The 20,136-nt window shown below is 37.4% G+C and overlaps 1 protein-coding gene across 1 annotated transcript; it reads left to right on the top strand.

Annotated features, from left to right (window-relative positions):
* The first annotated feature begins 4,016 nt into the window (after nt 1-4,016).
* LOC144977453 (adenosylhomocysteinase A-like) lies at nt 4,017-14,398 on the top strand. Its single transcript, XM_078922690.1, has 8 exons — nt 4,017-4,388; nt 7,971-8,161; nt 8,974-9,102; nt 9,847-9,946; nt 10,408-10,520; nt 11,113-11,328; nt 12,213-12,410; nt 13,622-14,398. The coding sequence occupies exons 1-8, from the start codon at nt 4,361-4,363 to the stop codon at nt 13,946-13,948; spliced, it is 1,302 nt and encodes a 433-aa protein (XP_078778816.1). The 5' UTR covers nt 4,017-4,360; the 3' UTR covers nt 13,949-14,398.
* Nucleotides 14,399-20,136: the final 5,738 nt, after the last annotated feature.

Here is a 20,136-nt window from a genome sequence, read left to right on the forward strand (position 1 = left end):
GTCAGGGACCCCTTGTAAAGCGCTTTGAGCACGTTTAGTGGATATTGCGCTATATAAAAGCTCACACTCTGATTAATGTAATTTTGTGAGCACTGATCATTAAAATGGCTGGCTAAATACAATAACAAAGAACTGAGTGACGTCTATTTCGTTCCTTCTATATTAGGCTTGAATTCAGTTGTAAGCACCATCACCCCCGGACCTAATACCGTTTTGAGGGGATTGGTCACATTTGAGCTAGAAAATGTGCAGCCTATATTTATTTGTGCGGCTATGTGATCTAGTGGTATGACACTCGCCTTCGGATCGTTAGATCCTGGGTTCAAGTTCAGCTCCCGAGCGGCGCATAGTTTGAGTTCTTGGAAAAGGCTCTAAACTCACATTTTCTCACCGTACTCGGGTGTAAAATGAGTACCTGGCGTTTAACAGCGTTGTCTCTGTCGAAAAAAAAAAGAAGGTAAAATCATATGATAGGCGTCACGTCTCGTCCTACATTTTAAGTGTTGCTGTAGGCTTGGGACCCCTTGCAAAGCGCTTTGAGCACGTTTAGTGGGTTTTGCGCTATTTAAAAGTTCATTAAAAAAAAAAGAGTAATGATCGTTGGACAAAATAAATAAGATAATCGTGTATCTTTGCAAGTCCGGTTATTTCCAGATCTTATCTCACACTTAACCTCTCAGATAACATGACAAACAATAATTGTTTAAGTGGATATTGGTGTTTTTTGTGTAGCATAGGAAGATAGATAGGTCGTGTAACCTTGTTATGATCAAACATGTTTGTTTTGATGCGTAATTTAAAAAAAACAACAAACAAACAAAAAAAAAAAAAACAAAAAAAAAACGTGAGCTTTTATATAGCGCAGATTAAAGAGGATGATGGAAGGGTGGAGGTGGGGGAGGGGGGAGGTCAAAGAAATCTCGACTGCACCTTAAGAATAATCATTGTGGTCAGGATATCATTACGCCTCAAAATCTATTGTTTTGTAAATCCGGAAGCGTGAACAGCTACATGTTTTATAAAGGGTAATTGGGACGCTTCGCGCGTATAGTTGCCATTATAGTCATTTGGATTCAATAGTCTGATTTCACGTCGCCCAGCAACGGCGGCCATCGTGGTTCTAAACAAAGAAAATCGGTACTTTTTATTCTTCATGCTGGCTAGAATGTTTCATATGTCTTGTGATCAGAATGTGTAAAAGTCAAAACATGATCAGATTTATGTTTTTTTTCCTCTGGATACGCTTTTAAGCTCGCCGGAGAAATATTTCATAAGGGCGTCTACCATTGTTCCGATAGTTTAGAGCCAGTTACTAAGTTACCATGCGTCATTACGAGGGAAGTGACGTTACGACTGTTGAAGCGTATTGTCAATCACAACAGGGTGGTCAAGGAGATGAGGGAGGGGGAGTGAGTGAGAGCGATAGAGTGTGATGATGATGGTGGTGGTGGTGGTGATGGTGATGATGATGATGATGGTGGTGGTGGTAATAATGATGATGATGATGATGATGATGATGATGATGATGATGATGATGATGATGATGAGAGAAACAAAGAGAGAGAGGAGGGAGAGAGATAAAGAAAGAGAGAGAGAGAGAGAGAGAGAGAGAGAGAGAGAGAGAGAGAGAGAGAGAGAGAGAGAGAGTAGCGTCCCTTGATTGGACGTCACCCATAGTCTGTGACGTCACCGGCGGAAAAGTTATTAGAGAGAGAACGTCATGTTGGTTGTGTTTTTTTAAAAGAGCTTTATATAGCGCAATATCCACTAAATGTGCTCAAAGCGCTTTACAGTGGGTCCCTGGCCAACAGCAACATTTAACATTTAGGACGGGACAGACGCCTGTTAGGCGATGTTACACTTTTTTTTCAGACAGATTCAACGCTGTTAACGGCCAGGTACTCATTTTACACCTGAGCACTGTGAGAGAATGCAAGTAAAAAGCCTTTTCCAAGGAGTCAACTATGCGCCGAGCGCGAGGCTCGAACCCAGGACCTTCCGATCCGAAAGCGAGTGTCATACCACTAGACCACATAGCCACACTTTGGGATAAAATTTATCTAAACTAATATTTTATAGACGATGGTCGGCGGATCAAACCTGCTCTGAAGTCTCGATTTTCACGATCGGAGGATCAAAACTCTGCATACGAGCTTTGCTCACCATGTTTTATTTAATTTTGGGCTAATCAGACCTTTGATGTCATCAGATTAAGTTATAAAACATGTTGCACAAAGCTCGTATGCAGACTTCAGAGTTTTTATCCGCAGATCCCGATTTCATGGTTCGCAGAGCTCATATTATGCAGACTACATGGTTTTGATCCACCGATCTCGTTTTCATGGTGCACAAAGCTCATATTATGCAGACTACAGCGTTTTGATCCACCGATCATTGTGGATTAAGTTTGAAATGTAATTTTAAGCACCAGGTTAACTCACTCAACCCTAACACCGACTATATCCGTAGTTTACCCGGGTTACTTTTTTGTTTTTGTTTTTACCCCATGCCTATTTATTACATTTTTCTGAGACAAATTATAGACGTAGTAATCAAAGCTAATGTTTTTAGTTTTTACATGTTAATGATAGTTGAATAAACCTATCTATGTACCTGCTCATTTTTAATACATTTTTTCCAATTTTGAAAAGTAGCAAAAATCTCTAGGCATGAGTGAGTTAATTCTACATTTAGAGACAATCGGTCATACTTAATATGTGAATAATACTACGACAGCACGCCAACTCTTCCCTAAATCACAACACATGACCACGAATGCGTTACTGAATTTGTCGCGTACATGCATTGTCACTCTTGATATTCGATACGCTTTTAACTCACTCAATCCTAGAGATTTTTGCTACTTTTCAAAATTGGAAAATATAAATTTTAAACACGTGAATAGCTAGTTTTATTCAACTATCATAAACGTGTAAAAACTAAAAACATTAGCTTTGATAATACGCCTATATTTTGTCTCATAAAAATGTAATAAATAGGCGTGGGGTAAAAGTAACCCGGTTAACTACGGATATAGTCGGTGTTAGGGTTGAATGAGTTAATGAGACACGGAAAGCTCTTCGAGGGTTGACAAAATAATACATCAAAGAGATTCTGAGCACATTCGTTTACAGTTTTTAAATGTTTGTTTTCGAGATGTTTGTATAGTTTCTGTCTAGCAATAATGTTACAAAAGTGATGATAATCACAGTGTTGTCTGAACATGTTATCATCTCCCAAGAGAGCGCCCCGTGACGACGTGTACACTTATTTGCAGGTCATGATTACGCACCCAAATTATTATTGTCTCATTGTTGTAATGGATTACTCTCAAACCAAAGCAAAATATTGTCCATTAAAAAATAAAATGTCAAAATAAAGCCATAATATTTGCATTCGGTTGTCTTTAAAATAATTATAAAAATAGTGATATGTAACTACTGTTGCAAGCAATTTCGTCTCTCCAAATTTATGACGAACTCCGGCAAACTACTTTCATTTAATTTGGGCTAGAAGACATATTAACCGATTTAGACGAGTTTCTATGATTCTTTTGTATATTCTGTAAGCTTTTTCAAATAATAATATGTGCGCACCAAGGTTTCTATCAATTCTTGGGGTAGCTCATTCCATAAGCTATTTTTTATCCCAAGTTGTGAAATGACATTACCAGTTTGACGTCTTTAATATTAATATATAAAAAAAAGTTTGGCTGTGAAAAAATATTGCAGTTTGGCAGGGTTTCCTGTTTTTCTTTTTTCTTTTTCTTTTTGGCATTATCTCAACACAATAATGATTTTGAAATGCCTGGCACAAAAGCATCAGTTATATTTCTTTTCGCCCAAGAAGGGAAAAAATGTAAAATTTTAAAACACAGTTTTTATTCATGACGATAGAGAAAAAAAGACAGCGATTTATTTGATATTAAAGTGGGCTTTAAATATTTGGCTTTTTTTTTCCAGATCATCTGACAACTTTCTGACCAATATTTTGTTTGGCGTTTTAATAAATAAATTATCTGACAGCCGTGTTGCACCAAACCGCTGGCGGATTAGCAATGTCTTGAGAATTAGGAAATGATATATGTTTCTTAACTAACCAAACGGTCCATTTTAAAGGTTATTTCAAATCAAAGCCAAGAAATGTCACTTTCTACAGTCACCGAAAATTGAGTTTTCAAGCCATAAAAAGTAAAGACAGCAGAAAAAGTTTGATCCAAAAGTCAAGGACACTCTAGAAATTTATCTGCGTTTTGATTGGCTGCTGTGTAGTATATAAGCAGTCGACACTCGTGTTTCGGTCTCTCAGTGACAGGACTAGCAGACCGGTTAAATCACCGAAAGTAAAGAACACATTCAAAATGACTTCCAAACCTCCTTATAAAGTTGGTATGTTGAGAACATTATAACTACAATTGCTTATATATGTTACTTAAATTGACAGAAATGACGAAACAATTTACATGCCCTCGCCCCCCTCAACACACATATCAGTATCAGACAACACAGTGACTGAGTAAGCAAGGCCTGTGTTTCCTATAAATTCCTAATAGAATAATGTCAATTTCAGCTGTTATCTATTTACGACACCTTGGGTATAAAGACTAAAAATGTAGATGAGTGCAGGTTCCAATTGTTATTTGATTTATGATGTTTTATTATATTACCCAACAATTCTAGCAAGGCCAAGGCCAATGTAAACCGGTATTTTGGCACTGTTTACGTTTTTCTTGAACACTTAGACTTAGACGTTGTGAAGTGATTAATTCGACAGAGCAATTGCCATTGTGATTGTGTGATATTATACTGCTGAGGACGATGCTCCGGTTGATTTTTTCCTTTTTTTCTTTGACAATCTATTCTCAACTTTTGTGTCCCTGAGGAAATGGGCGTGTTCGCGTCATGTGTGCCTACATTCATATAGAGTTAGAGCTCTCGTACTCATAGTGGTTTTAGTGTAACGTAGATAGTGTTGTGCACTGATTCCTTAGGAGTAAATACCAGTTTTGTGCCTGTAGAAGTACCCTCTTCACTCATGAAGATTTTGACATGAACAATAACATTAAGGTGAAAATTCAGCAGTGATCTAGAAGCTCTGTAAATAAATATAAAATGGGTGCAGATGTAACTTCCCGCGGTAAATTGTTCCAATCTGTGATGGTTCTGGGGTAAAATGAGAATTTTCTGAGATCTTTGGATGTCAGGGGGATGAAAATGTTCGTGCCGGTGTTATTTATTATGTTACCATCATGCCATCTGTGTGTTGTTGATATTGGTAATTTAAGTGTATGTTAGACCTAGAGCTTTTCTTGTGTAGAGTAGATGGAAAAGCCCTATATATAAGGTTTGTTTTCATGAAGAATCAGTCGGCGCCGTTGGCTCATTGTTGAGTCCTGGAAAAGGCCTTTGTTTATTCTATCACTGCACTCAGGCTTGAAATTAGTTTGTGGCTGATAATGGTCTTGCTTTTGTTGAAACGAAATATTAAATATTATTAATTTAATAGCACTTTACATGTATCATCATCTTGTCTCGTCCTACTGTTAAGTGTTGCTGTTTGGTTGGGACCTGTTGTAATGTACTGTGTGAAAATTTAGGGCATATTGCTCCAGGAGAAGCCCATTTTTAAAACTTTATTTTTTCCAGACTCACCACTTAATAAGTGTAGTCTTATATATTGTATGACTACAGAGACTGTGACTTGTCTAAATTTCAAAATAAGAAATATTACAAGACTTTCCTTCATTTTTATTTGCTTTATACCTGGATACCTCTTTATAGAGCTTCTAGACGGTGTAGTCTCCGCTCCTCCTCATCTATTAATGATTGGACCAATTCTTATAGTGTAGTTTTTCAGCGTATTAGGCGTTTTGTGCCTTTGCTGATCTTGGCATTCAGTTCATCGAGATAAAAGTCAATAAAAAGCCCTAACAGATCTTTTGACCTGTATCTATAATATATAAACTTTTTGATAAATTGAAGGCCCTAACCCTAACAGATCTTTGATGGGGAACAGAATCAAAAGCTTTAGCAAAATCTAAGTAGATTGCGTCAACCGAAGATCCTTGGTCGAGAAACTCTGTCCAATCATTTAAAGTCTTTAGGAGGTTAGTTGAACATGACCTGCCAGAAACAAAGCCATGTTGGCATTCAGACAGTAACTTGTTGTTCTTTAGGTGAGTTATGACATAGTCTCTAATAATGCTCTCCATTATTTTGCAAACCACTGAGGTGAGGCTAACTGGTCGATAATTGCCCGGATTACTCTTGTCTCCTTTCTTGAATAACGGTTGTAACTTGTGCTTCTTTCCAATCGGGTGGAAGAGTTCCTGAGTCAAGTGATTTTTGGAACAGTAACGCTAATGGTTCGGAGAGTTCTTCTGACAACTGACATAATACGCGGGGGTGGAACATGTCAGGTCCTGGGGACTTGGAGTTTGTCTAGTTTCTTCTTTACAGTGTCTTTGTCGAATTCTATATCTGATAGTATGTTGTTTACACTTTTTCTTTCACATGTAGGTATATTAGTAAGATCCTCGTTGGTGAATACACTGCTAAAGAACTTGTTAAGAATATTGGCTTTGTCAATGTTAGATGAGGCTGTCTTATGATCATCATACAAATCCGCAATACCGTCTTTAGTCTTCGTTTTTGTTCTAGCATATGCAAAAAACTTTTTCGGGTTCACTTTAGCCATACGAGAAATAGATCTCTCATAGTCCTTTACAGCAATTCTGCATGAGCTTTTGGCTTGATTTCTGGCCCTCGTGTAATTAATATAGTCTGCACCCTCTCTAGTTTCTAAGTACTTTTTGTAAGCTTGCTGTAGGATTGATCCACCGAGGTGAAGTTCTCTCTGAACTACTTTTAACTTTTGGTACGCTGATGTCCACTGCAGACATAACTTCAGATTTGATAATAGTCCATGCATCGAGTACAGACAGGTTTATTATTTTTTGTGTTAGGTCTGCAGCTGAGACTAATTCAGAAAGCTGTTTGTAGTCGAAACAGTAGCGGGGTTCGTTCGAGTAACATTTCTTTGTGTAACATCTAAAGTCAAAATATAAAACCTGGTGGTGACTCTTGCCTAGTGGAGCCTCATGTCTTATTGAGTCAATCATTGAATGTTCATTTGTAAAAACCAGGTCCAAAATATTTGGGGTTTGCTCTGAACGGTAGTGAGTTGGTTGCTTAACGTGCTGTGTTAAGAATGAATCCCTGACAGCTTCCATGAATTTAGAAGCAGAGTGATCTGAGTCCTTGGGGGATAACTCGTTTGCCCAGTCTACTGCAGGAAAGTTAAAATCTCCCGTAACTAGAACATGTGATTTGCCTTCTGCCATTTTAACTAAAAGTATATAACTGAACTTGTTTCCTAGGATGTTGCTTATCGCCAACTCTGCTTTGAATTTATTACATTATTTTTGCTGATACTGTGGTTTCTTGCAGTTTATTCCAGTTATTAACAATTCTAGCTGAAAAAAAGTTCCTTCTTTCATTTGTCTTAAAACGTTCTTTTTCCTTTTTCCAGTTTCTTGCTGTTTCCTCGTGTCTGAATGTTCTTGTTTGGTTTAATAAATCCTACCTCTTCCCTGTCTATTCCCCTTACTATTTTATGTTTGGATCATATCTCCTCTTCTTCTCCTGTAATCTAAGGTCGGAGATTTAATTATTTCAGTCTCTCACAGTAGGTTTTGTCTTTCAGGTGTGTGATAAGTTTTGTTATTGAACTTTAATGCAATGAATTGGGTTTTTTTTTTTTTTTTTCAAAATATCACAGTGAAACTATTCTATGGCATGGACATGAGGTGAGAAAATTGGCTCCTTACCTTGTTTTTAAAATATGAAACATTGTCAAATGCTTTTTACCCCAACTATAACTTGTGTAAAAAGAAAAAGGCAAGTGAGTATAAATGATACAATGAGTAGATTTTTAAGTTTTTCAATTGTTTCCATTTTCTCTCTTTTCAGCTGACATTTCTCTCGCAGAATGGGGCCGTAAATGCATTGAAATTGCAGAAAATGAAATGCCTGGTCTGATGCAGATGAGAGCCACGTATGGCAAGACTAAGCCTTTGGCTGGTGCTAGAATTGCTGGTTGTCTGCACATGACGACTCAGACTGCCGTCCTTATTGAAACTTTAACGGCTTTGGGGGCTGAGGTAAGATGTGAGATGTGTTATTTATATCTAGGATTCTAGTCGTGCACGTGCCAAGTGCAGTAAAAATTTTCTTGTCAGTTTTAATTACAGCCCAACCCCTCCCCTCCCCATCTGATCCATAGACTTACCACAATCTCATTGTTTGGCGGGAGTAGTCGCATGATCTACACACAAATGACAAGTGTTGCAGAAGCTGCCCCGTTTTTGGGATTTTTTTTTTCAGCTCTTTGGCACTTTCACAGTTAGGGTTTTGATGTTGCTGATATGTTTTCAATTTTAGTTTATGAATGTCTTTGACATTGGTGGTTAAATGTTTTGAGTATGTTGCCTACTGTATGAATATAGAGTCCAATAGTCAATAGTTCTCCGGTTGAAGCTGTGTAATCTGTTTCAAATGACTTATAACATAAAAAAGTAGAACTTCAGAGTCATGAGGCCCATGGAGCCTGAATTTATCCCGGTTTGTATAGCATGAAACAAAAACAATGGCAATTGCTTGCTACCCTTTGGATAGGACACTAGTCTATCGCAAAGTACTTTCTGTCAGATCCAGCAGTCCCAGCTACCCAATCACTGCTGGGTGGGCAGGGGGGTAAAAAAAATCTTGACTGCACCCAGTATCGATCTCTGTTCCTCTGCGTGTGAAGCAAGTGCTCTACCAACTGAGCTATTGGGACCCCCAATTTATAACATAGATTTGCCTATTTCTGTATGTTTTTGTTTGTGTGTGTTTTTTAAAATTTTTTTTGTTTGTTTTGTTTTATGTTTTCTTGGAAATTTTCACTGAGTTTCCATGTGTTATTTTTCTCAAGGTCCAATGGTCAAGTTGTAACATTTTCTCCACCCAAGACTTTGCAGCAGCTGCCATTGCCAAGACTGGAGTCCCAGTCTATGCCTGGAAAGGAGAGACAGACGAGGAATACGTTTGGTGTATTGAACAGGTAAGATTTTGGTGTGTGTATGTGTAGACTTGTGTTATGATATTCGGTTTTGGACCTAAAGGCATAGGTCCATGGTTTGAGTCTTGCTGTGATTGAGTCTTGTGATAATGCTCTGTAATATTATTCTCTCACCTCACTTATGTGTAAATCAGGTAAATGAAAAAATATTGCGACCCTTTGTACAGTGCCGTGAGGGAGATTGAGTGGATTTTTAAAAAGTTGAATTGTAATTTTTTTCTTTTTTCTTTTCTTATTTCTTGCCAATTTTCCGTATATTTACAGAATTCACAATGTTATAAACTCTTATATTATTTTCCAATCACCTGTTAAACGGGAAAACGGTGAATACGTAATGTATTTTTACTGGATTTCAGCACTCAGACAGGGTTCAGGGGTCAGTCTATGCGTTTGCGTTAAAGTTCGGTAAATTTTTGCCTTCTGACTTGGCAAGTCTGTTGTTAGATAGCAGACAGTTTAGTCAGATGGATACTGGTTCTAAACAGTAACAAATAATTGTAGCCAGTTTACAAATACAAATGTGTGTGTGTGTGTAAGTGTAATATTCACCATTCACAACCCTAGAAGTGAATGTAGTAAAGAGTGGTCATTTCTTGGATTGGCAGAAATAAAATGCCAACAAACATCAGTGTGATGCCTATTGTTGCATTCTGTGTTCTGCATTGGGTAAAATTCAAATTTCCTCTTTTGTATATAATCTCGGATTCCTCTTTTTTTTTGTTTCAGACAATTTACTTCCCAGATGGTAAACCATTGAACATGATTCTAGATGATGGAGGTGATTTGACAAATCTTGTTCATGAAAAATACCCTGATTTATTAGCAGGTGAGCTTCAATTATTTATTATAATGTCTTAGTTACTTGTCCCTGTGGTAGAGGGTTCCCTTCTTGAACTCAGAAAACATACTGATTTAGTTTTGAGGTTCAATTGGACATCACAACTGTATTCCTCCAGCGTCAGGAAAGGCAATTTACACAATTTGACTACTCCATTATATTCATTTTTTACTGGTGCTGAAATGGATGATCTACTGTTTCAAGCATTGTAAATTGCTTAGTGTGTTGATGTATTCATGTATATATAATGTGTTTTGTTCACATAGTATATGCTACTCGCCAAAACTTTTTCACCTATCGTTATTAGTTCATGTTTCTCTAGTGCAGCTCTAAGACGAAAAAATAATGCTTTTGTTATATTTTGTTCAGTTTTGCCATATTCAATTCCTCTTGAGCTTGGAATTTTAAAGATTTTCATGTGATTGATCGATGTGTTATTCTGCCTGCAGGAATTAAGGGGGTGTCTGAGGAAACAACCACAGGAGTCCACAATTTATATAAAAAATTTGCTGCTGGCACACTCAAGGTTCCTGCCATCAACGTCAACGACTCTGTCACAAAGGTAAATCCTCCTAGTAGCTTGTTGATGAGGCTCATTATATATAATAATTAATAATAATAATAATCTTCATCTAATGGATGTAAGATCACCTGACCATAAAAACAAGGAATGGAATGCATAACGGATATTTTACAGGACCTGGAAAGATTCTAATAGATAGTATGCGCTTTGCTAAGAAGCTCACAACATTGCCATCCGGAAGTATAACTGACCAACATACAAAACTATGTGTAACCTTGAAAGTTTATAGTCTGGTTAATACAGTTAAGTGAGAATTACTCAGAAACGCAGATGGCAAACAGCAATAACAATAACAAAGACCTGAGTGACGTCATCTTCGTTCTATCTATAGGTTTTGAATTAGTTAGGGATAGTTAATTTGAAAGGTGTTACAAAATCAAAATACATCACGTCGGTTTTCAAACCGTTTATTGTAGTCACAATTTATATTAATTTAGATAGAAATTTAATGGTTTCATACAGATTTCTGAAATTTGGAGTTTTCATTTTTTGTGTGCATGCTGGGTAGATTTTCATGTTCATCGTTTTTAAAATGTACTTAGCTGACATGGATGACTTTATGTCATTTCAGAGCAAATTTGACAATTTGTACGGTTGTCGTGAATCTCTGGTGGATGGAATCAAGCGTGCGACAGACGTCATGTTGGCTGGTAAAGTAGCCGTAGTTGCAGGCTATGGTGATGTGGGCAAGGGATGTTGTCAGGCCCTCAGGGCATTCGGTGCTAGGGTTATCATCACAGAAATTGATCCCATCAACGCTTTACAGGCAGCCATGGAGGGTTATGAGGTGAGATTTTGGACAAAATAAAGATATGTTTTGCATTAATCGGACAGTAATGATTTCTCATTGGGTACCTCATGCATACCTGTCAACCTTTCCGCTTTTGGCAGAATCATTCCTATTTTCAATCTTCCCTTTTCTACAATTCCGACATTGTCTCTAAAATTCCGATTTTCAAAAATGTCAATGATGATGATGGTAAGAAGAAAAAAATGGGGGAGAGGGTAAACAGGTGAATTAAAAAAAAAAAATGATTTCCAATAGGGAGTTAAGTAGGAAAATTAATTGCACTCATTCCCCCCTTCCCCATTTCATTACCTAATTCAATGTGATATGTAGTTTTGCCAGCTGTGCCTGAACACTATCTTTATGTATTTGGTGGCTAAGCTTGTCGTCATTTTGATAGGGAATTTTCCATTGTTCAGAAATTCCTATATTTTGTCTCAAATTCCTATTTTCTGACCTTCTGATTCCACTTTTGGAATGTGAAGGGTTGGCAGCTCTGCCTTATGGATAGTATATCAGTACATGGGAGTTACTGTTCCTTATTATATCCAGATACCTGATTACTGCTGCACAGACAGACTCCTTGATTGTAATAAAATTTAAATTTTTGGCAATGGGTCTCCAAGTCTGGTCCACTGTAGTCTAAATTAAATTGAAAATAATTGTTAAGAATTAGCTTTATTTGTTTGTGAAGGCTATCGAAGGAAAATTCTGATTCATTTTCTCAAAAAGTCTTAATTCTTGTTCATTTTAAATTTTTATAACTGCTGATGGCAAATATATTGAAAGTCCAGGGAGTAGCAGAAACGATGTATCAACGCACACATCTTGTGAAATTGGAAAGTCAGTTGTTGGGGTTCAGTCATCTCTTTGTGATATTTCAGGTTGCCACCATTGAAGACACCTTGCAAGAAGCTCGTATCTACGTAACAACCACAGGCTGCAAGTCTATTCTCCGACCAGAACACTTTGAACAAATGTTGGAGGACACGATCGTGTGTAATATTGGCCATTTTGATTGCGAGATCGACGTGGCCTGGCTCAATGCCAACTGTGTCAAGAAGGAGGAAGTCAAGCCACAGGTGAGGTTTTTTTTACAATGGAGTGAATTTGTTACCATAGTATGGTGGGATGACTCAGACCTGCCCCTCAGATTGAAAGATATTAAAGAAATATGATAAAATGTACCTACATCATTTGATAGATTTCACCCTTCCCCACTCTTTAGAAAAAGAACATTGGACAGATTATTTCAGTGTCAAGCTGTATAGTATCTCACTCACTCACTCTCACTCTATCCCATGACCGGTTTGTCGTCGGGGGGGACTCTCGGGATGCAGACTTCACGATTCGACGCCACTCATCATGGTCTTGGGCCTTCCTCATTAGATTGTTCCACGTCAATCCTGTCCAATCTTTAATGTTATCCTCCACGCTTTCCTCTGTCTTCCTCTTTTTCGGCAGCCTTCTACTGTGCCCTGTCTTTCATAAGCTTTCGTGTCTTACCTCTTGAGGTGACCAAACCAAGACAATTTCCTTCTCTTTACCATTGCAAGTAGTGGTTCTTGCCTTCCTGCCAGTATAGTATAAAGAAGTTTAAAAAGTGGTCAAATGGCCTGTCCAATTTTCTTTTTCTAAAGTGTGGGGGAATCGTTAAATCTATCAAATGATGTACAGTTTACCATATCTGTTTAATTTCTTTCAATGTTGGGGGGGGGGGGGGGGGGGGGGGATGCATATTTGGTCCCATAGTGGGCAGGGGGGTACATGCTGTGTCTTCTATCCCCCTGTATCTGTTTTCCAACACGCTTTCTGTCTTTGTCTTGGAATGAGATTACTTGGTTTTGTCCTGGCCTTGGCTGGGAGGGAAACAGTCAAATGTATTGTTATAATTTTGGGAGATATTGTTTTTCCTTGTAATTCATCTGTTATGTAGTTTGTTTTTTTTTAAGCATGAGATTTGTAAACATTTAAAGTGTATTCCTCTTAGAGGTATCTTGTGCTGGTGTCTGGGTGAGACATTCAGTTGATCTCTAAGTGCACTGATAGTGTGCTCTTGTAATCTACATCTGTTTCCTATTTGAACAAAAGCCCCTGTGTCTTGCTTTTTCTTGGGTACTTTAATTGTAATTCTAGAACTTTTTACTATCCCATTTTCTTCCTTTTTATTAGTGTTGATATGAACTTAATGTGTTGCATGCACTGTAATACACTTAAAAACAAAAACAAGAAAAAATGAAATGTTTCATTTGTAATTACGGCTATCATTACATCTTTCAATCTCCCATTTCAGGTTGATCGTTATCTTTTGAAGAATGGCCGCCACCTTATTCTCCTGGCCGAGGGTAGACTAGTCAACTTGGGTTGCGCCCACGGCCATCCCAGCTTCGTCATGAGCAACTCCTTCACCAACCAGGTCCTGGCACAGATTGAGTTGTGGACCAACACTGCAAGTTACAAATTGGGAGTCCATATGTTGCCCAAACGTCTGGATGAACAGGTTGCCGCTGCCCACTTGAAACATTTGGGTGTCCGCTTGACAAAGTTGTCAAAAGATCAAGCTAGCTACCTTGGCATTCCTCAGGAAGGTCCATATAAGCCTGATCACTACAGATATTAATCTTGTTGAATATTCATTTTAAGAAATATATACATTAATATTTGACCACCCTGTTGTTGTCATTCATGCCTGCAAAGAAAAAGTTTAACTCGTTATCTACAGATTCACGTCAGTTCATATCTACATCTGTCGCATCACTGCTTGTATAGTGTGAGAAAGTCATATCCAATGGTACTCTTGTAAAAACTCGTTATAGAGTGGTTTCTGCATAGGTTTAAATCCTCATCAAAGCATTTATGGTAAAATGTGCTTCTCTTAGGATATATTTGTTATCTTTGATGCACACTGATGAAAGAGGGAATGTGTTATCTTCACATATTTTAATGGAGTGCTATTACTTAATTTTTAATTCCCGGTATTTTATTGTTGAAAGATAAGGGGTGTTTTGTGTTATGAAGGGAATGTAATTTGATTCATCATGGTATGCATGGAATAAATTTGAATTATCTACGTTGTTTTGTCTCTGTAGATCATTTTGACAAGCCTTTTTATTTTTTGGTACTGTCTTCTATCCCCCTATATCTGTTTTCCAACATGCTTTCTGTCTTTGTCTTGGAATGAGATTACTTGGATTTGCCCTGGCCTGGGCCGGATACCCTAGCTGTCAAATGTATAGTTAGTTTTGGGAGATTATAGTTTTTGTCTTGTAAATCATCTCTCAGTCATGTATTGTTTTGTTTACATTTAATATATACGATTTGTAAACATTTGAGTGTATCCCTCTTAGTTGGGACCTGTGCTTGTGTCTGGATGAGACTTTTAGCTGATCTCAAACTGAGTGAGTACTTTGCTAGTGTGCTCTTGGAATCTACATTTGTTTCCTAAAGTTAGATCTTTGGGAGATGATATTTTTTGTCTTGTAAATCATCTCTCTGTCATGTACTGTATTGTTTTGTTTACATATCATGTATGATTTGTAAACATTTGAGTATATCCCTCTTAGTTGGGACCTGCGCTTGTGTCTGGATGAGACTTGTAGTTGATCTCAGAGTACATTGATAGTGTGCTCTTGGAATCTACATCTGTTTCCCATTTAAACAAATTCCCCTTTGTCTTACCTTTTCTTGGGTGCTTTATTTGTAATTCTAAAACTTATTACTATCCCATTTTCTTCCTTTTTACTGGCGCTGATATGACCTTAATGTGTTGCAAGCGCTGTTAAACCCTTAAAAACAATCGCTTGTCATATTGTTATACTGGACTCATACAGTACATGTGGATCTCAAATTTCTGTTTTGCCAATTTCCACTATTTCGAGTCCCCTCCCCATTGTCCTGTAAATGGGTAACCTCCATTAATTTTTATTTTGCCATCCGTACCACAGTGCTGCCGTACTTTTGAAAAACACATATTAAAAAATTTGGCCAGGAAACTCGTCCTTCAAATATTGATCGATTTAAACGACCCTCATCTTAGTAAATAGTCAATAATGAATTTATATAACGCCTAAACATCCACGTTAATCGTGCTCTGCAGCGCTTTACATAATAAAAATAAAAATAAAAATGTTTAAAAACAACAAAATTAAAAATCACGACACGACATGATACATAATAAGCATGCATACAAAAAACAGAATCAAAGCAACATCCATTTCATGAAAAATAAGCCTCGCGGAACAACTCAGTCTTCAGACATTTCCTGAAAGATGATAAGTTTTCACAGGACTTTGTCCGAGGACTAAGTGCGTTCCATAGGCGTGGAGCTATGAATGAAAAGGCTTTTTCACCGAAAGTGGATTTTGAGGTGGTAACTTTTAGAAGTTGGGACTGAGATGATCTTAGATTTCGAGTGGGTTCATATTTTTTAATCAGTTCCTTCAAATATTCAGGAGCCAATCCATCCAGACATCTAAAAACATAGCACAATATTTTAAATTCTATCCTATACTTCACAGGAAGCCAGTGCAATTCCTGGAGAACTGGTGTTATATGATCTCTTTTTTTCGTTAATTTTATAAGTCTAGCCGCTTTATTTTGAATTTTTTGTAGTTGATGAATTAATCTACTTTGACAGCCAATGAGAAGGGAATTGCAATAATCTAATCTGCTAGTAATAAACGAATTAACAAGCATCTTTGTAATATCTTCATCAATATAATGTCTGATTCTTCCAATGTTTCTAATGTGATAGTTACAACATTGGCATATTTTTTTAACATGATCTTCCATGGATAACCCTTGATCTAAATACACCCCAAGATTTCTCACACAAGAACTAGGTTTAATAGCATTTTCACCCACTAGTATCTCATTTGTAGATATTTTTGAGAGTTGATACCTATTTCCGAAAATTATCATTTCCGTCTTGTCATCATTAAATTTAAGTTTGTTTAGTTTCATCCAATCCTTTATGTTGGCAATGCAATTTTCCATAACAGATACTGATGACAGCTCTGGATCATTATCGAGTTTTGTATACAGCTGAGTGTCATCAGCATAAAAATGAAAATCAATGGGAAAAGTGGATAACATATGAGAGAGGGGAGCAGTATACATTGTAAAAAGGAGGTGGCCGAGAATAGATCCCTGAGGCACTCCACACGTTAATATGGATGAAGTTGATACATGGTTTTCTATAATTACTGAGTTCTTTCAAACAAATATTCCTTTAACCAGCCCAAAGCTGTGCCACTGATATAAAATTGATCACGTAGTCTAGTTAAAAGTAAATTTTGATCGATAGTGTCGAATGCAGCACTTAAATCTAGTAAAACAAGCATCGCAGCACTTTTATGATCTATATCATTTACAATATCATTAAAAACTTTAAGTAATGCCGTTTCCGTGCTATGGGAGGCTTTGTAGGCAGATTGAAATTTAACATTTAAGGCATTCGTCTCTAGATGGTTAATAATACGAGCAGCAACGACTTTTTCGATTAATTTTGAAATGAAATTTAAATTTGACACAGGTCTAAAATTATTTAACTCATTGCAGTCAAGATTTGCTTTTTTCTTCAGGGGTCTAACCAAGGCATGTTTCAGCATATTTGGAAAATCGGGCAACGTTAGACTTTCATTTACGATAGATGCAATTGCTGGAGCAAGATAATTTGAACATGATTTTATGAGCCAAGTTGGTGTTTTATCTAGCGGGCATGATTTATTAGGCATATCTGACAAAATATTTTTAACTTCCTCTATTGTTACGGGTTCAAACGACGTTAACATTTTATAACAGGTGTTCATAGATTTAGTTGGTTGTGTCGTGCAGGTAAGTGTTGTGTCCTCCTGTAGTGTCTCTTCCGTTGATGTTGATCTTCCAGGCGATGTCACGTGCCTTGTCATTGTTGTTGTTTTCATTGGTGAAGTCATGCTTGTTTCAATTTCAACTCGTGATGTCGTGCTGGGATGTAGATTTGTGGGGCTGTCGTTGTCTAGTTCCTGTCGGATGTTGGAAATTTTCTCAATGAAAAAGGTGTTGAATTTGTCACAGAGTTCTTTTGGAGATGTATTTGTTGGTAAATTATTTGTATTCGATGGTGTGATCATTTCTTTGACAGTATTATAAAGCTTTTTCGAGTCAAGTTTGCTTTTTATCAGAGTGTCCTTCACATATTGCCGCTTGGTACTGACTATTAATTGATTGGTATAATTTTTGGCTTTTTTATAAATTTGCTTGTGAATTTCAAGTCCAGACTTACGCCAAATACCTTCCTGATGACGTCTGTCATGTTTGGCCTTTCGTATTTCAGCAGTAAACCATTTGGAATTTGGTCTTAGGACGATCGTTCTGGACTTGAGGGGCGCATGATTTTCCAGACACTTATTGAGTGATGTGTAGAGGAGATCTAATTTCTCTGTAACGCCGTGTGTATTTATAACGTTATTATTTATGCCCAACTCCCGAATTTGGTCCAATAATTTGGTGTGGTTTATGTTTTTCGTTTTTCTATAGCGGACTGTACGCCGATTTGAAATTGGGACAGGGACATTGATCTTAAAAAAAAATACTGGGTGGTGGTCTGAAATGTCTGGGCTTCCGATCCTGATCTCACGAGTGGAAGTATCTATGGACCGTGTGATAACGAGATCGAGGGTGTGTCCACCCTCGTGAGTTGGTCCTTTGACATTTTGTTTGAGATCGAATATTTCTACTGGGTGGGGATCCTGACCTCCCATAGCGGGCAGGGAGGTACATACTGTGTCTTCTATCCCCTTATATCTGTTTTCCAACATGCTTTCTGTCTTTGTCTTGGAATGAGATTACTTGGTTTTGTCCTGGCTCTGGCCGGAGTCCTAGCTGGGAGGGAAACAGTCAAATGCATAGTTATTGTTTTGGGAGATGATATTTTTTTCCTTGTAAATCTCTCTGTTCTGTATTATTATTTTTATTTTGAATGTATAATGTAAGCATTTGAGTGTATTCCTCTTTGTTGGATTTTGTGCTTGTGTCTGGATGAGACTTGTAGGTGATTTCAAACTAAGTACATTGGTGGTATGCACTTGGAATCTACATCTGATCCCTATTTGTTCTCAGTTCCCCTTTGTCTTACTTTTTCTTGGGTGCTTTAATTGTAATTCTAGAACTTTTTACTATCCCATTTTCTTCCTTTTTACTGGCGCTGATATAACCTAAATGTGTTGCAAGCGCCGTAAAACCCTTAAAAACAAAAACAAAAACGAATATTTCTAGAAGTTTGGTGAAGTTGTCCGAAATCTCGGCATGAAAATTAAAATCACCTAAAATAATAATTTCTCGATTCACTGTGTTTTTTGCGTGGAGAAAATCTTCAAATTCTTTTATAAAAGTTGTATTTGTGCTCTTGTTTTTAGTTGATGGTGGTGGTCTGTAAATGGTTACGACGTTAAAATGTCTTGTTATTATGACTAAAGTGAATTTCGATGCATTCGAATGAGTCATAGTTTTGTTTTTCTCGTTTGATAATATTCAATTGGTCTCTAAAAACACACATCTTGGCAAAAACTATCAAAACCGGGACTTTGCTGAAGTGCCTGGCCAACAGTGACGTTTAACATTTAAGTCGCGACATGACAACGTTAGGCAATATTACAATATTTTTTGGGGCAGAGACAACGCTATTAATGGCCAGGTACTCGTTTTACACCAGAGTATGGCGAGAGAATGAGTAAAGAGCCTTCTCCAGGGACTCAACGATGTGCCGAGCTAGGCTGAGTGTCGTACCACGACCACATAGTTGCACCAAAAATAATTAAGACAAAGGGTACTGTACTTGTCCAAATACAGAAGAGAAAGATCTAAAAACAAAATATCCTCTTGTCCAATCGATGTCCAGAGCCATAGGCCCTTGGAACCCGGGTATATTGAAACTGTCAATAACAAATGCTTGCTACCCTTTGGATAGGGCGTATGTCTATTGCAAAGTACTTTCTGCCAGATCTAACTGACCCAGCTACCAAATCACTGCAGGGTGGACAAGGAGGGGTGTCAGTGTCAGTAAAATTTCTTGACATCACCCAGGATTGATCTCAGTCCCTTTGAATGTACGTGCTCTACCAAACCGAGCTATCGGGACCCACTGTCCAATCAAAGAGCCCTTTAAAAATTTCACTGAGATACATGGGATGCACTTAAATGTTTAAAAGACACAGATCAATAATTATATAAAATCATATGAAACGAATGCATGCATTTGAATTTGATAATTTGTTTTTTGACAAAAGATCCCAGCTAGTGCTTCGACAAATCAAATAGCCTCGTTCAAGACCAAAGACAAAGTTACGGGGAAAGGGGACAAAAGAAGCACTAGTTTATGTCACAATCACTCAAGGTCAAGGACATATCAAAGTATTTTATGGCCCTTTCTCTTAACCATCGTCTTTTTATGAGTGCAAAGTAGTATTAAATGTTGGGATCTGTACAATTTTTTTTCTCTCTCAAATCTCCCTCTTTATTTATTTTTTTTTTGTTTAGGATTCCACACTTTTTCACTTTATGGGTTGGCAGCTAAGGGCCCCCACACTTTAACCCTCTCCTTACCACCTGCAACAAAATCGTCACATTTGTTACGACACAAAATACATTTTTCTTATTCAGATTTATTTTGTACATCACAAACTTTGAAGAATGATCTTTAATTAATAAGAGCATAAAGTTGTTTTGTAGAGAGCTTGTTTGAGTTTTAAAAATTCATTTTTCTGCTGGGTAAGCCTGCCATTTTGGGAAAATACTGAAAAGGATCAGTGAGGAGAGAGTTAAATTGAT

Source organism: Berghia stephanieae, chromosome 7, assembly GCF_034508935.2.
Source record: "Berghia stephanieae isolate SIO BIC M18660-M18661 chromosome 7, UCSD_Bste_1.3, whole genome shotgun sequence".
NCBI lineage: Eukaryota > Metazoa > Mollusca > Gastropoda > Nudibranchia > Aeolidiidae > Berghia > Berghia stephanieae.